Here is a 16,213-nt window from a genome sequence, read left to right on the forward strand (position 1 = left end):
TCACAATTCACAACAAAAACAGTTCTCGATGGAGTTTTGTGTCTCAATTTTATTGCTCAGGGTTTTTGCCCACACTGCATTCGCGCCAAAACAAGAAAGGAAAGAGAGAGTACAGTAACTTTGGGCACTCAATAAAAATTAATATACTCATTTTAATTTCTCTGAAAAAAAAAATATTTGTGATTTTCTGAAATTTAAAATACATTTAGTTAATCGAAATTTAAATATAATTTCTTAAAAGAACGACAGAAACCTATTTTAAATTTCAGAAAAAATACGAAGTTATTTTTTATAAAAAATTAAATTAGGACACGTGATATTTGTTGAGAATGTACTTTACTCAAAAAAGAAAAATGTTACTCCACCTTGAGAGTTGAGAGAGACAGATAGAAATGAGAATTTTAGCATCAAAAATATCTTTTTAAGTTTCTTTTTAAAGTAGGTTAGAAAACATTCATATTCGTTCTTAACGTGGTTAACACTATTAATATCTTTGTGTCTTTTTTTTCATTATTGCTTGTATTTAAACCATGCATATAAAATTCAAAAACTAACATAAATGGGAAAATTAGGCTCTGTTGATTGTTGTTTTTTAAAACAGTTTTTTAGTTTTTAGTAAGGGTGTCAAAACGAGTTGACACGACACGAATACATCAACACTAACACGACACGAATACATCAACACTAACACGACACAAATTTTTATTCGTGTCAAAATCTTACTCACTGACACGACACGAATTTTTTGCGAGTTGACACGACACGACACGAATAACACGCAAAATAGGGGTCAAAATGGTAATTGACAAATTTTTTTAAAAAATAAATAATAAAATAAAAATACGGGTCAACACAAACACAACACGAATTTTTTACGTGTCATTTTTTCCAACACGAACACGACACGAATTTTTTTACAAGTCAACCCAAACACAAACTTTCGTGTCATGTCGCGGGTCGACCCACGTGTCATAACTTATATTGACACCCCTAGTTTTCGGGAAAAAAAAAACTAAAAAACTTGTTTGGTAAGACATGTTTTGGAAAAAAATGTTTTGAAAACTATAACTGTTTTTTTGTTTTTTGAATCAAATTTAAAGAACATGTCTGAGTTGTTTTTGTTTTCTGTTTTGATTTATAACTTTCAAAAATAAATAAATATAAAAAATAACTGTTTTCATAACTATTTTATAAAACAGTTTTAAGAACAAAAAAATCAGAAGACAATCAAACAACCCCTTTTGCTTCCTATCTCTTTCCTCTCTACTGTCTCTTCTCTCCACCCAATTCTCTCTAAAAGGATCATGTGCGCTGGGACCTTCAAATATTCTCTCCATAAATGGATCAAAAAATTAAGGAAACTTTACGTAAATATTTAGCAGTCTATGTAAAAAAAACCATGATTCCTTTATTTAAATTCAATGCAGATAAACACTCAAATAAATTTCCTGTTACTATTTCAACATAAAATTTTAATAATTGTATAAAAATTGTACTTTATAATCCACCAAATTATGATAAAAACCTTTGTATTTATTATAAGAAATTTCATATAATAATTTTAATAAACAGCATTAAAGAATATTAATGAAAATGAAATAAAAAATCTTAAATATATAGGTGATTGTGTAATAGTGGATATTAAAAAAAATTTCAAAATGATTGTCCCATTTTATTTAGTGGATATATATATATATATATATATATATATATATATATATATATATAGACACAAACACTTGCAAACAAAAGGTGATTCTTAAAAAGGAAAATCAAATTTAAAATTTATAAGCATATATTCATCGAAATATTGTGGCACGTTGTATGTTATTAATGTGATGGAACATGTTTTATTTCATTTTTTATCAATATTTTTTAAATATATTTACTAAAATTATTATATAAAATTACTTATAGTAAATACAAGGGTATTTACATAATTTAATAGATTATAAAATGAAAACTTCATACAATTGTTGAAATTTTATTCTGAAATTATTAAAAAAAATATCATTCGAATATTTATGTGCGTTGAGTTTTAATAAAGGAACCATATCTTTTTTGTTAATGTTGTTGAATGTTTTCATAGAGGTTGCTGAATTTTTTATGCGTGTTAGTTTTTGAATGTTTATATGCGTTATTTAAATAAGAATAATAATAAATAAATAAACATAAAGGTATTAACCATGTTATCAGTATTAAGGAAGGATATGAATGTTTTTATCACAGGAGCATTACTCATTTTAAAAAAAATAAGAATATTTTAATTTTAAAGAAAACCTTAAGAAAATTACAAGTTTTCCCTATATTTGATTAAAAAGTTACTTAGCATTTAAAAAATAAAAATAAAATAAACACAGAAATTTGTATAATAAATTTTACACCGAAAAGTAAACGCATCGAGTTACAATTGAATCTAAAGCTTCTATACTAATTAAAAAGTTTCTTAAAATATTTGATTAAAAACATTGGAACATTTTGAATAATGATAATATTATAGTACAGCTTAACTATTTATAAGAAAATATCAATGAAACTTGAGCTAGAAAAGCTAATCGCCGTTCGTAACTTATCGGTTGATGCTTACCCAGGAGAACAATTGTGTATGTGCATGAAGGTACCTTCAAACTTATTAGGGCAAGTATTGAAACAAAAGACAAATTAATCATTTACAAAAAAAAAAGACAAATTAATCAAGGGTTGGCTGTCTATATTGAACTTAAAATGACATTATTTTAAGGCAAAAATCAAAATATTTTATAACTTTTTAATCTTTTAACTCAAAACGATATCTTTTTAAGAGCAAATATAAATAATTTATTTATATTTATTACAGAAATATTCAAGTCATTAATGAAATGAATTTTCTTTTATATTATTTTGGTCTTTTCTTTAGAAATATTTCAATTCGGAACGAATCCCGAAATTAAAGTTTTAAACTTCTTCCAAAGATGGTACTGAAAAGAATCAAACACATAGTCTCATCCTCACCTGCTCAATTCCTAACGCCAATTGAACTACCATCATTTTGTTATTATTTTGGTCTTTTGGATATAGTATCCGTCGAAAACAAAAAGAGAGAGCAGAAACACAAGTATATGCATTCAACAAGCAATAAGCTTTTTGTTCTCCTTCACGATACAAGCTGATTATGTTCCACTTTGGGGCGCTAATAAATTCCAATATTTCCGATGTAAAAAATTATAGATACAAAAGCCATGCCTGTTAAGTTTTAATTCTGTTTGTTCTACTGAAACCTTCACTATTCCTTTGGTCTATATATCACATAACAAATTATATCACTTAAGACACAAGTTACGGGATCTAAAAGAAGTGAATTACGACTGTGATGCATAAAAAAGTAAATGCTGCAATATCAACATAGCATATTTCCCGAGCACCTTGGCTATGTAGCGATCAACAAATAAACCAAATGCTGCAATTTCACCAGATGGCAGCCTAGATGCTGTGCTACAATTGTTAATACATGGATAGCAAAATGTGAGCTCGAGGTCCTGAAATTCAATGCACTATGACCCAATCATTGAAGCAACAAAATTGTACTACGATGCAATTGCCATCAAAACAACATATGACATACATTATTCATAAGGTAGTTAAACAGATTTTACCTGAATAAAAGCTGACCCTTCTCAATCAGATCTCTATAGCTCTCGAAATTTTTTATCCCATTCGCGAGCCTCATACTCTTGCTCAAGTAAGTCCTTGTCAGTACTGTACACAATTTGATCCTGTCCTATAACTGTCTTTTGGGCCATGTCCCGAGCACTGAAAAGCTGAAAGTCATAACAAAGAATTCTCAGGGAGATTATGCTGAGTAAACACCACCTTGTACTACCTTACCCACAGCAGCAACCATCATTTAGAAATCTCCTATCCAACATTCCTTCCCTCAAACCAGACAAAGGTAGAGACAGAGAAAGCACATGAAAACACGAGAATTGAGCATGTGGCTGTGATACACACTTACTGGATGTGATCAAGTAACAAGGAACCATCCAAAACGATATAGAAATGAGATGGGAATGCACTAATATAATGATGGATGATTCATTTAAGAAATCATTTCAAAAATTCATTTACACTTTTACATGATCATTCAATTTATAAGTAATACTTATAAACTATAAAGCAATGGTAACGTTTTGATAAACTATAGCCAAGAGTTACAGAAGTATATAAAGCAAGAAATAAGAGAAATTAGTAAAATTAAAACAGGTCAAACGTTTCCTTTCTCCTTATTTATTTTTCCATAAACAGGTCCATGGTTTCCTTCATAAACTTTAAGGGAATATTCACTTGAATTTTATAAAAAAAAGGTCAAATCCCAGTGCACAAGGCTCCCCCAAACTTACAAGGATAGAGCTCTTAACACGTGACCTTCGGTCACAAGGAACAATCTTACTGTTGCTCCAAAGCTCACCTTCATTCTCTTGAATTTTACAGTAAACAAAAATTTATGGAGACAATGCTATCTATACTATATGATCAAGATGACAGTTTCATATATCATACTCAGAATTTTCTCATTTTCACAGGGTCAAAATAGATCATACCTTCTGCCTCAGAGATGTGTCAGGCAATTCAAGTACTTGTGCACACTGCTGCCTAGCTTTGTTTCTCTTTTCAATGTCAGCATTCCTTTTCCGAATAAAAAACCATCGAACAAGAGGAATTGCAAAGAAGGAACCAGCATAAATCTGCAAATACTATCATTCAATGTATGGAGACAGCAAAGCAAAAGCAATACTAATAACTATAATAACAAGGATTAACCCTCATTATCCAGAAAATATTTAACGTTAGTGCAAGAAAAATGCAAAACAGATGCCATAGTAATAACATGCTTTTATCAATAATTTTAAATTTCTCAATACTTTCATTTTATCTCACATGTTTATTAATGACCATAGCAAGGCAAGCAAAGCACCAATTAATGGCCCTCTTTTATTTATTCACTTTTTTCTCATCCTTTAGGATCAAACCTCAGTTAAAATGCCTGTTGATCGAACCCACTTCATCTGGTTTATTATGTGAAGCTTCGTAACAAACAATTGCCATGACACACTATATGTTTGTAGCTCTAATCTTAGTATTACTAAGGTTATGGCTGGAATATACCTTACCTAAGGGTTAAGGTTCGCTTCACAGAGGAACTAGATTTGTTATAATTCAAGTAATGCATTTTATTGGTCGTTTATCTATCATATCCTCATACAGTTTTCTTCAACTTTCTTTCTATTTCTCTCCCTTCATAAATCACGTAGATGTCAACAAGGGCCAGACCCATGTACACAGGAAGTATACATTGAGCCACCTCAAAGTGAAAAGCCAATAAGACTTGCCTACTTGATCTATTTGAATGAACACATTAAATTTTCATTATAATTCATGCACCCATATTCAAGTCAAGCTCTCACTGGACAAAAGTGCTCAACAACCAGTGCTTCCCATCACTACTATCATTCCGAATCATGAACAGCAATTTGCTCCACAATCCAGACCTAATTTATCTGCTTCATTGTTTCAACCCTCAAAACTTAAATTCAAGCTATAAAATGATATTTGTCTACACAACAGGGTCAAATAATGGAATTATCATCTTAAATTTGCAGCTACAAACTACAATCGAATTCTCAAAATTAGCAATATCAACCTATATCAAAATGCTCCTTCGAAAAGATAATTTGAAATTCTTTTTCCAAAGTTGAACAACTTAATTGTTTGGAAATGGAAATAATACTCATACCTGAAGAAGAGGAAATATGTCGGCAACAAATTTTATGAAGCTACTTGGTGCAACTGTCATATCTCTTTGGATCAATGAAAAGCAGAAGTGAGGGCACTGAAACAACATAAGAAAAAAACTAACTAATACATCATATGAAGAGCATACTTCAACATGGTTCCGAGTATAATAACTCCAAACAGATTAAGGCCACCCAGGCCAAAGACCATTGCCCTCTCTGATGTGCTAGTTTTACTGCAATAGAACATTCACCCACGTTATGATTTAATAAACAGAGATGGATAAACTATCAATAAATCAGAAAAAATACAATAAAGAACCTGAATTGCCATTTCTTCTCCTTGAAAAACTTTTCAACTCCTCCAACCCAATCTGCCCATCTTCTTCCAACATATTCTTTCCTCTTACTCTTTTGAGAAGCTGTCCTCTGCAGAGATGGAAACCTATATAGAATATTTCCCTGCATAACAAGCAATCTTCAAGTAAATATAGAAAAGAGGGGAAAGAAGAAAAAACAAATCATTCTCAGAAACTGTTAGAGACATATAAAACCATTAATGTAGTCTCACCCAACAGCTTAAGTTTTTAGGTTAAATTGATTCTTTACATGGTAGCAGAGCTTCGTGTCCCAGGTTCGATTCACACCGCCCCCATTTTTTCTTATGGAATTTCTTAGCACAGGTAGGTGAACCTGTGCATTGTCCACCCTTCAAACCCAGTGGGCTCTCGTGTGAAGGGGCATGTTAGAGATATATAAAAGACTTTTGGGTTAAATTAGTTCTTTACAGAAACCAAGAAATAATTTGTATTTTATACATGAGTGGTAAATTAATGCCTTATGTAAAAACAAAATAGTAAAAATTGTATGTTGCATCCTTATAGAAATTAGCAAGTTATGCCAACTAGAGGGTGGCAACAAGGAGTACTCTTAAGGACAAAAGAAAAAGGATTATCTTGTAAACACCAATGGAGGAGAGTAAAATGAGGAAGAAGAGAAGGAGTTGTTGTGTTTTGATACAGTACATTGTCTCAATATACCTCGTCATCAATTTCAGGCTGACCATCAAATCGTAAAAGCACGGGTAAGATATAGGATTCATCATCCTGGAACCATCCAAAGATACAAGTTTAAATATTAGGACACTAAATATAAAACAGAGAATAGCAGTACATTGTCATAAAAGATGAGAGCAGCATTCTGAAAGCAATATAGAAAAACATTAGAACAATAAATTTGAAAATACAGTAGATCACAAGGTCAACCATTTTTCATTCGCTTAAATTTATTTACCCAAACACAATTAGAGAATCCTCCCATCCTCATGCAAACGATGGTAAGTTAATCAACTAGGAATGCATTATGAGCAATTTACAAGCAAAACTAGCTAATTATAAAGAAAATATCAGGGTTTACTGTTTAAAAGCCTCAAGCTGGGACATGGAAATTGAATCTAATTCATAAACTAAAGGGTAATTTACATTCACCCCTCTTGAGGGTTTGCAATGTAACGTTCTACCCCCAATTCTTCCCTAAATATTACATAGTTGATTGTACTAGTTAGCAGCAACTCTAATTAAGCAACAGATTATAACCTTTAACATTAATTAAATCATGATTAACATAAACATTAGGGAAAAGTCCAATTCACCCCCTACAAATTAGGGTCTTGTGCACTCTAGTACTTGAACTTTAGAAATGTGCAATGCAATCCCAAATCTCTCTTTGTAAAGTGTGCGCTTCAGTCCTCGCTTCTAATTTTTCGTCTAAGATTAATGGATATTGTCATCCTCAACTCACGTGACCACTTTTTGTACCAAACAATTGGTATCAGAGCTCTCATTCAAAAGCTATGGTATCAGTTGTAGAAGAAGATTTTAAATTTTGATAAGGGAAGAAGCTTGGGGTGGTTGATTAAGCCGGAGTAGTAATTCATGACAAGGGGAACTCCGAACACTGAAAAGTGAAAAGAGCTCGAAAGCTACGAAGGTGCTCAGGAGTCGAGCTCGTAGCTGGTATCGAAGCTGGATTTGGCGTTATCCAATCTTAAAAGCATTCTTGAAAGAGTTTCATAAGGGGTGTTAGAGATCACATCAATACTCTTCCTCTAAAAGTTTCACCTTGTCCTCAAGGTGAAGGTCAATCTTTGAAAACATTCCTCCAAGTTCCCATTACTTGAAATGCAAGGACCAACTTATGCATGAAGAAGAGTAACTTCCACCAGGATCCCAATGTGCTTTACGAATATCAATACATGGATATATAAGGAAACTTGCTAAAATGGAAAGCGCACAAGAATAAACTTCAGCCAAGCTACCGGAGGCAATGATTAAACTTGTTGTTCCAACACCCGAAAGACCTAGTAAAACCCTTATGACATTTATGCGGATAGTTGATGCCTTGAGTTTAATCCCCCCATTCGGACAACTGCAAGAACCTCTCTTGATATACAATGAATCATTGCTGAATAAAACCTTACATTGTTTATCATCCGTAAGACCCGTTATTTAAAGAAAAAAAGAAAAAAAAAAAAGAACCTAATATAACAAATATCTACGGACACACCTAACTATTGCCACTATCCGTCCAGAAACATCACCCTCTTCACCTGCCCCCTCATTTTTCCTCTCATCACCAGAATTCCTTACTTTCACTTCTTCTCCTCACTACAACTTCATCTCCATCCATCTACCCCTTCTTCCTCTAGACTAGGAGTTTAGGTTCAAACCAACTTGAGGTTGGAAGTGATTGAAGCTTGAATTGTCAGAACCTCTTTGCATGCAGCTGAGAGATTGAAGCTGGACTCCTTGTGAAGATAACGGAGACTTACATGTGAAGCTGAGAACCACTTGGGAAGGGAGGAAATCTCATCGCTAAAGTCAAGAATCCAGCAATTGAAGCTGCAAAAATCAAAGTTCTACAACTTGGAGAAGGATAAATTCAGCAAGTTAAGGGGTTAGGAGGCTGAGACTTTCAAAGGAACCATCACTTTCAAGTAAGTTATAGAACTTCCTTTGCCTACTCTACAAAAACTTGTATGCATGTTTTGTCTGTGATGTATAGGGACCTCAGATTGTGCTTAGAATGTCTTTAGAAAGGAGGAAATATGGTTAGATTGAATCCTTTGCTCATGCATGTTATAGTGACTGTGAATCATTTAGAATTTTATCTAGGATCATCATGCATGCATAATTTCTGGAATAGTTAGACATAGAATGATGTGGTAGAACTGAAAACAGGTGGGGTTTGCATCAACCCAATCACCTTGTCTAGCAGCAAAACCAGAAAACAGCATTCTGGTACCGCTAACTGAACTTGCTTGCTGTAGCAAGTAGCTCAGCGAGTAGTCTCGTCGGAAAAAACTCTCTGGAGTTACTCGCTGTGGTAGTCTCTTGCGAGCAGCCCCTTTACGTTTTTCTCCCTCGGATCTTCCTTGCCGGTGCTGCTCGCTTCAGCGAGCATCCCAACAAGGGCCCTATGCATGCACATGTTTTACTTGTTGTATGATTACCTGTTAATACAAGTAATACCATATTACTCTAATTGCTACTTGATACATTTAGTATACTTGCTTATCAGAGCGTTCAGTACATGTTACAGTTACGAGTATTTCAGTATGTAGTGCAGTTGTGGGCATACTGACAGATTGCTTTATTTGCTATTGCTGTGATGTACAAGTTGTTATTTTAGAGAATGATAGACATGTTACAATTATTGGTATATTACCTAAGAGATGTATATATATATATATATATATATATATATATATATATATATATATATATATATATATACCACTGGTGCCACAGTTACTATTGTGAGGGACGCCTCACGTGTTTGAGCTCACATACCGGTCCATATCGGACGAGCACGTATAGCCATTATATACGGATTTCACAGCTGCTATATGCGGGTACAGATACAGTAGCTTATCTGGGGCTAAGAGCCTATACAATAGCTTTAGACGACTAGTGATTTTTCTATGTGAAGACATATATATGTGTATGCATATCTCTTTCTTTATAAATCATAGAACAGCCATGTTATTGGGATTACAGAAGAGTATGAAAGGTAGTTTTATAACTTATTGAGATTTACATCTACCCATGTTATTGGGACCCATTTCAGTTCAGAAGCAGAAGTGGTAAACCACCTAGCCCATGGCAAAGCCCTTCACGGATGATGCAGTTTGTGCAAATGTTTTGTTGTGTAATCGTAGCTATTGTATTTGAAGATTTTTATAAGTCTTGTAATTAGAGCGCAAGAAACATTGTTGGATTCTTTGCCTTGTATGAATATATGAATAAATCAGTTCATCTTTGTAGCTTCTAGTATAATTATTTCTACGACTTCACGGGTATTATGGACACACATGGGATAGTAATTGAAGAAAGTAAGACCCTCACGCAGCCTAACGAAAAGAATGGCCGCCGGCTACCATGATTGATGACATGGAGAGCGACCCATTCTCGATAGTCATGCATGATGGCTTTATGCATCGAATAATGGCTATTTTTATCGAACCTGAAAAAGACGACAGCTGGAAGATTGACATCAGAATTGGGTATGGTGGCTGCAAGTGAACCGTTGCAAACGGGGTTGTTTTGAAAGGGTTCAGCGTAAACCATTAGAACCCAATCCAAATGAGCTAGGGATTGCATCCTGATGGATTTGCAATCAATGGGTATAAAAGAGTAATTATCTTCACATAAATCAGAGATTAAGAACCTGAATTGGCTGATTTAGGCTTGGGATGATTCAGTCGTAAATTGGGCCTAAACCCCATGATAAGCAAGTTAGCTTGATACTTGTAATCCAGCAAAGTGGCCTAATTCTTGTAACCCACTCCCTAATCTAGTTTCTTTCACCCATTCACGTGACGGTAATGGCCAACTAAGGATTCCATTAATGGCGGTGGTTCGACTACCACCACCGAAGAATGTGGTTTCACCGGAACTTGTGCATTCTGAGTCTTCCTCTTATTCCTTTGTTCTTCACATGGTATCCCTTCTTTGTCATGCTCTTCGATAATAATATCAGTTTCTGTATTTCGTTTAGAAGCATAGGCGTTGTGTCCTCCTCTTGAGTTATGATCATGTCCCTTTCCTCAGAATTTTTGCATCTCCTTCTTGTACATGACCATCCAATGTTAGAGTGATGCTTGGTCATCTTAAGAAGTTTATCAAGGAGCCTGAGTATCTCCCTGTGGATTCCTTCAACTTGCCTCCTCTTTTTCTGCCAATCTTCCAATCTTTTTTTCCATTTTTTTTTTGTCATTTCGGCACTCTTGGATCAGGAGCTCTTAAACCAATTTGATATAACCCACTCCAAGAACCAAAAAATTACAGAATACCAAGAGGATTTGTAGTGAAAACAAACGTCTATTATTGATATCTTCCTCAACAATATTAGGATTTAATACAAACATGAAACAACTATTCTGGGAATCGACAACTTTTACAGTGAATTACAAAAACTGAGCCCAATACTGTCTTACCAAACCAGACCTGAGATCATGCCCAAATCAAAAAATGATCAATACCCAAACCTAGAAGCTAACATCATGCTTTTACATTCTAGGAAGAAGCCGCTTGTTCAAGCACATTTGGGATCTGTAGATCAAAGCACGACAGAAAGACCAAACAGCCATAACCCCACACACCATTATGGTTGTTTTGAGCAGAATCGCCAAGGTGTGTTCTGTTAGATAAACTGTGCAAATCCTTTAGGAGGTTCAAGAAAGTGGTACCCAATTTCGTTATCACTTGTTTCAATGCCTTGTTAAGAACCTTGTGCCAAAAGAAGAGCATGACGGAAGCTAGAAATGTGTATCATAGTTTGAAGCACAGTTTTCATTCAAATTTGCAAACTTTTAACATTCTTCTTTCTGGGTGGAAAAACTCCGATGATGCTGAGGGATTTTGGGTCCAGTACCTTGGTTTCTAATGTGCTGATTGACTTGCTTTGTGATACAGGAAAGTTTGAGGAAGCACAGAAATGTTTCTTGGAGTTTCCAATTACAATTTACAAATGCCAACCTAATTCTGGGAAATATTGTTGACGAAGATTTCCTACCCATACTTGATCCACAAGAAGACCAGAATGTCAAGTCGACAAAGGAAGAGAATAGCTTTGAGAGATAGGATCAGTTTTTCAGTTTTCCATTTTCTTTTATCTTGATCACCAAAACCTAATTAACTAATTTATGCCAATAAAAAATCAATTTTTTTTACTCATCAAAACATCCTTGTTTAAAAGTAAATTACCTTGAGTCCCTCCGTAGAATCTATATCAAGATATGGAGCAAGTTCTTCAGCTGCAACAACACCACCATTAGATGCTATGTATTGCCCAATCTGCACATAAGACGAGCAAAAGGGAACAATCAAAGGAAATAAACATGCTAAGGTGGATGACAAAAAAGATAATGGAAAATAATACAAGTGTGTGTGTGAAGAATGAATAACTGATACTCTGGGAGTATCATATGTAAAGAAAAAAATACGCAGGACTTTAACAAGGGACAAAATTAACATCATAAAGTGGCAAACGGTGGCAAGAAAAAAAAAATATCATCAAAGGCAACGGACCACTGAATTCAGTCCTCAATTATTACCAACTTCCATCTCTCTTCTTCAATTCCTTGATTGGGATCACCATCTCCAAATACAAAGGAGAACACCTGTTAAAAAACAATGTCAAAATCCTTGTTTAACAGGAAAAAGTAAAAGACACGAGAAAAGACAAATGTCAATCATTTGCATCACACACCGACTCAATGAAGTTCATCTTGTCATTATCAGTTTGTATCCTTCGCCTCCTATAATAGTATGGATCCCAGTACCTTCCATGGTATAAAATAGATCATGTGTCACCAAACATTTCTCTCAAAAGAATAGTATTTTTTAGTTGCATGACACTAGATAAGTATACTGCAGACTGAAACAATGAACGAAGAGGAGTTAAAGTATCAAAAACATCACCTTTATCCCAAACTAGTTAGGGTTGATGGCAGATGAACCCAAATGAAAAATACAAAAAGATTGAGGGAAAAAAAAGGATAAAAATAAAATTGAAAGAACTATAAATATCATTAGAAATGAAAGTATAACAATAAACAATTCAGAAGAAGGATAAAATAAGATAAAGTAAAAATAGAGATACATAAAAAAGAAAATAACATAAGAGAGAGAAAAAAATTATGAATAGAGAGATAAAAATAAAGAAAAGAAGAAAATAAATTAATTAATAAGAGAAGACAAAGAAAGAGGGAAGAAAGTGAGATAAAGGAAAGGAGAAAAGAAAAAAGTAAAGGTAAAGAAAGAAATAGAGGGAGATATAGGGGAAAAGGACTAAAAATGGACCATCTGGAACATAGGAAGCAAAAACGGGTCTAACCCTCCATAATGTTAATAGCTTTCCTCCAATCCATTCTAAGATACATCGTCCGCCAATCTATATTTCACTCTGTTAAGTCTTGTTTTACTACCTTTCCCCAAGTAAGTTTCAATCGACCTTTCACTCCCTTTGTGTCGAGTTCTTGGTAACACACTTTTGTTCTTATGGGAGCATCTAGGGGTATTCTTGTATATGCCCAAACCACCTCAATCTATGCTCTCTCATCTTTTCAACCACCGGTACAACTCTTAGCTTTCTTCAAATATCTTCATTTTTTATCTTAAAATATATCTAATTTCATTGAGAAACAGTACCTATTCAACTTCCCCTACACTTTCAAATCAATAAACTTAGGCTCAGAAAAATGCTGGGCCTTTATAGTACATAATATTTTGCCAACTTCATAGAATGCATTTTTAGAGCAAATTAGATCATAAAACATGAATACTCTTGTATTAAATGACTGATTTTCTTGAATCAACATACAAACGAATTTAATAATACAGCTTGCATATGATGTATCAAAATTCAAATTAAAAAACCAGAAGTTTTATGAAGAAAACAAGGGAAAAAGCGAACCATATTTAACGACATTGCATTACAAAATACAAATATCAAATATGCTGAATGCTGACAGAACCAATTTCTATAAACCTCTCTTCCTCTTCTCCATCTTTTTTATCTACTTGTATCTTGTCTTCCTTTTCTTTTTTTAAGGAAGAATCAAAACTTTCTCAGTAACAAACAAGACACATGTGATTCTTAAGATTTTGATTATCAGAAAACCACATGAACCAAGAAGAAAAATATTCAAGCAATTTCCTATAAAATGCAGTTCCTACACTATTAAAGAGGGGACCGCCCCCTCTTGCCCTATACCCTGCCCCCCAAAATAAATTACTGAAGTAAATAATTACCAGAATAAATCTACTGGATTAAAGTAGAAATTAAATCCTGAATCATATGATCTGCCTCCACGTCTTCCACGATTGTCCTCATCACTGTAATTAAACGACATTATTAGTGCATTGACATCACAAAAATTTTCAGGATAAATTCTAATTGGTGATATGAAAGTTATCAAGCACCTTCTGCTGCTAGTTACAAGAGCAATTATGGTAGTATAAACAATAACAATTGATGCAATAAGTGCTGTCCCAAAAGAAACCCGTATCAAGTATTCTCCTGCAGCCTGTCAAAGTCAAGGTCATACAACAACCAACCCAAGCAACTAAACATCATCAAATAGCAGAGAAGATGACAGTCTTCAATACCTTAGCCTTTTCAATAAAGGGTTCAGCTTTAATCCTAAACGACTTGGCACCAAGCTTTGACCGAAAATCTTTCGGAAACACATATAGAATGTCACCTTCATCAGAGACCTGCAGAAACCATCTTGGCACAATTGTACTTATAAAAAAAATTACAATAAAAAAAAGACCAAAAGTAACAAATGAGAGTCTGGTTATTATAGATTCATCATTTTTACGGTTATCTCTATAAGTGACACCATATCCTTAGACAGAATGTTATATCTTCCATTTATTTCCCTAGTAAGGTGACCCCAAAACCTTTTGAAAGGGATACTTCCGCAATTGAGCCAAATGACCCCACATGCCACCTTAAATATCTTCATCCTTGACACGATCTGACCCGCTCCACATGCCACCTTAAATATCTCATAGCCAGCTCGAAGAACCGAAACGTGTGGGGATACTCAGGGGAGCCAACTCGCCTCAAAGAGATAATTAAGGTTGGGTTAACTCCAAAAAAAATGACAGACCACAATAAGTGAGTTGACATCACATTTCAACCCAAAACCTCAGGATTATAAGTTTTTCGCATTTATATGGTCCTCACTTGGTTTATATCTAACCAATGTGGTTCTTCATCACTACTTGACACTTAAAAACTTGCAACAGTTCCAACCTATGAAATTATGCAAACTATCCTAACCTCCACCAAACGCAGATCCTAGTGGCTTATATAAACAACCCCATCTCCAAAATTCACAAACCCATCAAAATAAATACCTCTAAGAACCCATCAGTATCGGCAGCAAGAGCTTGCAGAGCCTTCTGAGCTTCGTTTAAGTTGAGCCCAGCCCTGCTAGCCACATCCCCAATGGTCATCCTCCCTCCACAAGCATCAATGGCATCCATCGTTCGCTTCCTCACATCGGAGGGCAACTTATCGCTTTCAATGACACCCCCAGGCCTAATCCCTCCGACTACATCGACGGCGGCCCTCGGCACCAAAACCCTTTTGGAGATTCCCCGGAAAACCGTGTTTTGCGCAAAAGGGAACGGGTTTTTGGGGGGCTTGGCAAAAGATGAAGAAGTGAAGGAAACCGGTCGTGGGTGAAAGCAGAGGCGAGAAGTGGGTGTGACAGTTAAGCATGTGGAGATGGTCGCCATTTTGGGATTGGGGAAACAAGGTTCACTGTTTGGACATGGATGATGAAGGATTGTGCTGGGTGTGAGATATTTTGAGGGGAAAAAAAAAAAAGAAAAAGAAAGAAATTGTTACAAGTTGATGATGAGGATGATTGGTGAGATTTTAATTCTATAGCTGAGGGCGTGTTTGTGTCTATTGTGGGTTGCAGGTGAATGGAAGGCGGGAGGATGAGGCTTTCTTATTGACATATTTGCCCTTTTGAAGATTCAGCATCTTTATTCTTCTTACGATATTTATAAAAAGGATTTGGTCTTTTCATTTTAAAATGATATAAAATTATGTTTTTTAAATGAGAAAAGAGATAAATTGAGGAAAAGTGGATAATTTTTTTAATTTAAATTTTAAATAAAAATTTTAATTTTAACTAAAATAATTATTCTTTAAAAAAATAAATATTATATATATAGGGTTTATTGAGTATCATGTCACTTGATGTAAGCTTTTGTTCAGTCACTAAATCATAACCGTATAAAAGTGGATCAATGGTATTAAAAGAATAGAGAAAAAAAAAGAATAATAACCATACAAAAATGAATCATTTAATACAAAAAAATAGAGACAAAAATAATAATAATCATACAAAGGTGAAT

At 34.2% G+C, this 16,213-nt stretch overlaps 1 protein-coding gene across 3 annotated transcripts; it reads right to left on the minus strand.

Annotated features, from left to right (window-relative positions):
• Window positions 1-3,096: 3,096 nt before the first annotated feature.
• LOC133304637 (uncharacterized protein At5g03900, chloroplastic) lies at window positions 3,097-15,754 on the minus strand. 3 transcript variants are annotated; one of them, XM_061504683.1, is made up of 14 exons: window positions 15,200-15,754; window positions 14,441-14,548; window positions 14,255-14,358; window positions 14,084-14,167; window positions 12,540-12,612; window positions 12,385-12,450; window positions 12,035-12,124; window positions 6,809-6,874; window positions 6,091-6,230; window positions 5,918-6,004; window positions 5,771-5,834; window positions 4,578-4,721; window positions 3,633-3,797; window positions 3,097-3,471 (listed from the first exon to the last, which is right to left on the minus strand). In XM_061504683.1, exons 1-13 carry the CDS (start codon window positions 15,581-15,583, stop codon window positions 3,666-3,668), a joined length of 1,542 nt encoding a protein of 513 aa, XP_061360667.1. In that variant the 5' UTR covers window positions 15,584-15,754; the 3' UTR covers window positions 3,097-3,471; window positions 3,633-3,665. The 3 variants fall into 3 exon arrangements, with proteins under 3 accessions (XP_061360667.1, XP_061360665.1, XP_061360666.1); XM_061504681.1 differs by having other exon boundaries at window positions 3,097-3,515; XM_061504682.1 differs by having other exon boundaries at window positions 3,097-3,530.
• Between the last annotated feature and the right edge of the window lie 459 nt (window positions 15,755-16,213).

Source organism: Gastrolobium bilobum, unplaced genomic scaffold, assembly GCF_033153095.1.
Source record: "Gastrolobium bilobum isolate Gb01-03AN ecotype WA unplaced genomic scaffold, APGP_CSIRO_Gbil_v1 utg3506, whole genome shotgun sequence".
Lineage (NCBI taxonomy): Eukaryota > Viridiplantae > Streptophyta > Magnoliopsida > Fabales > Fabaceae > Gastrolobium > Gastrolobium bilobum.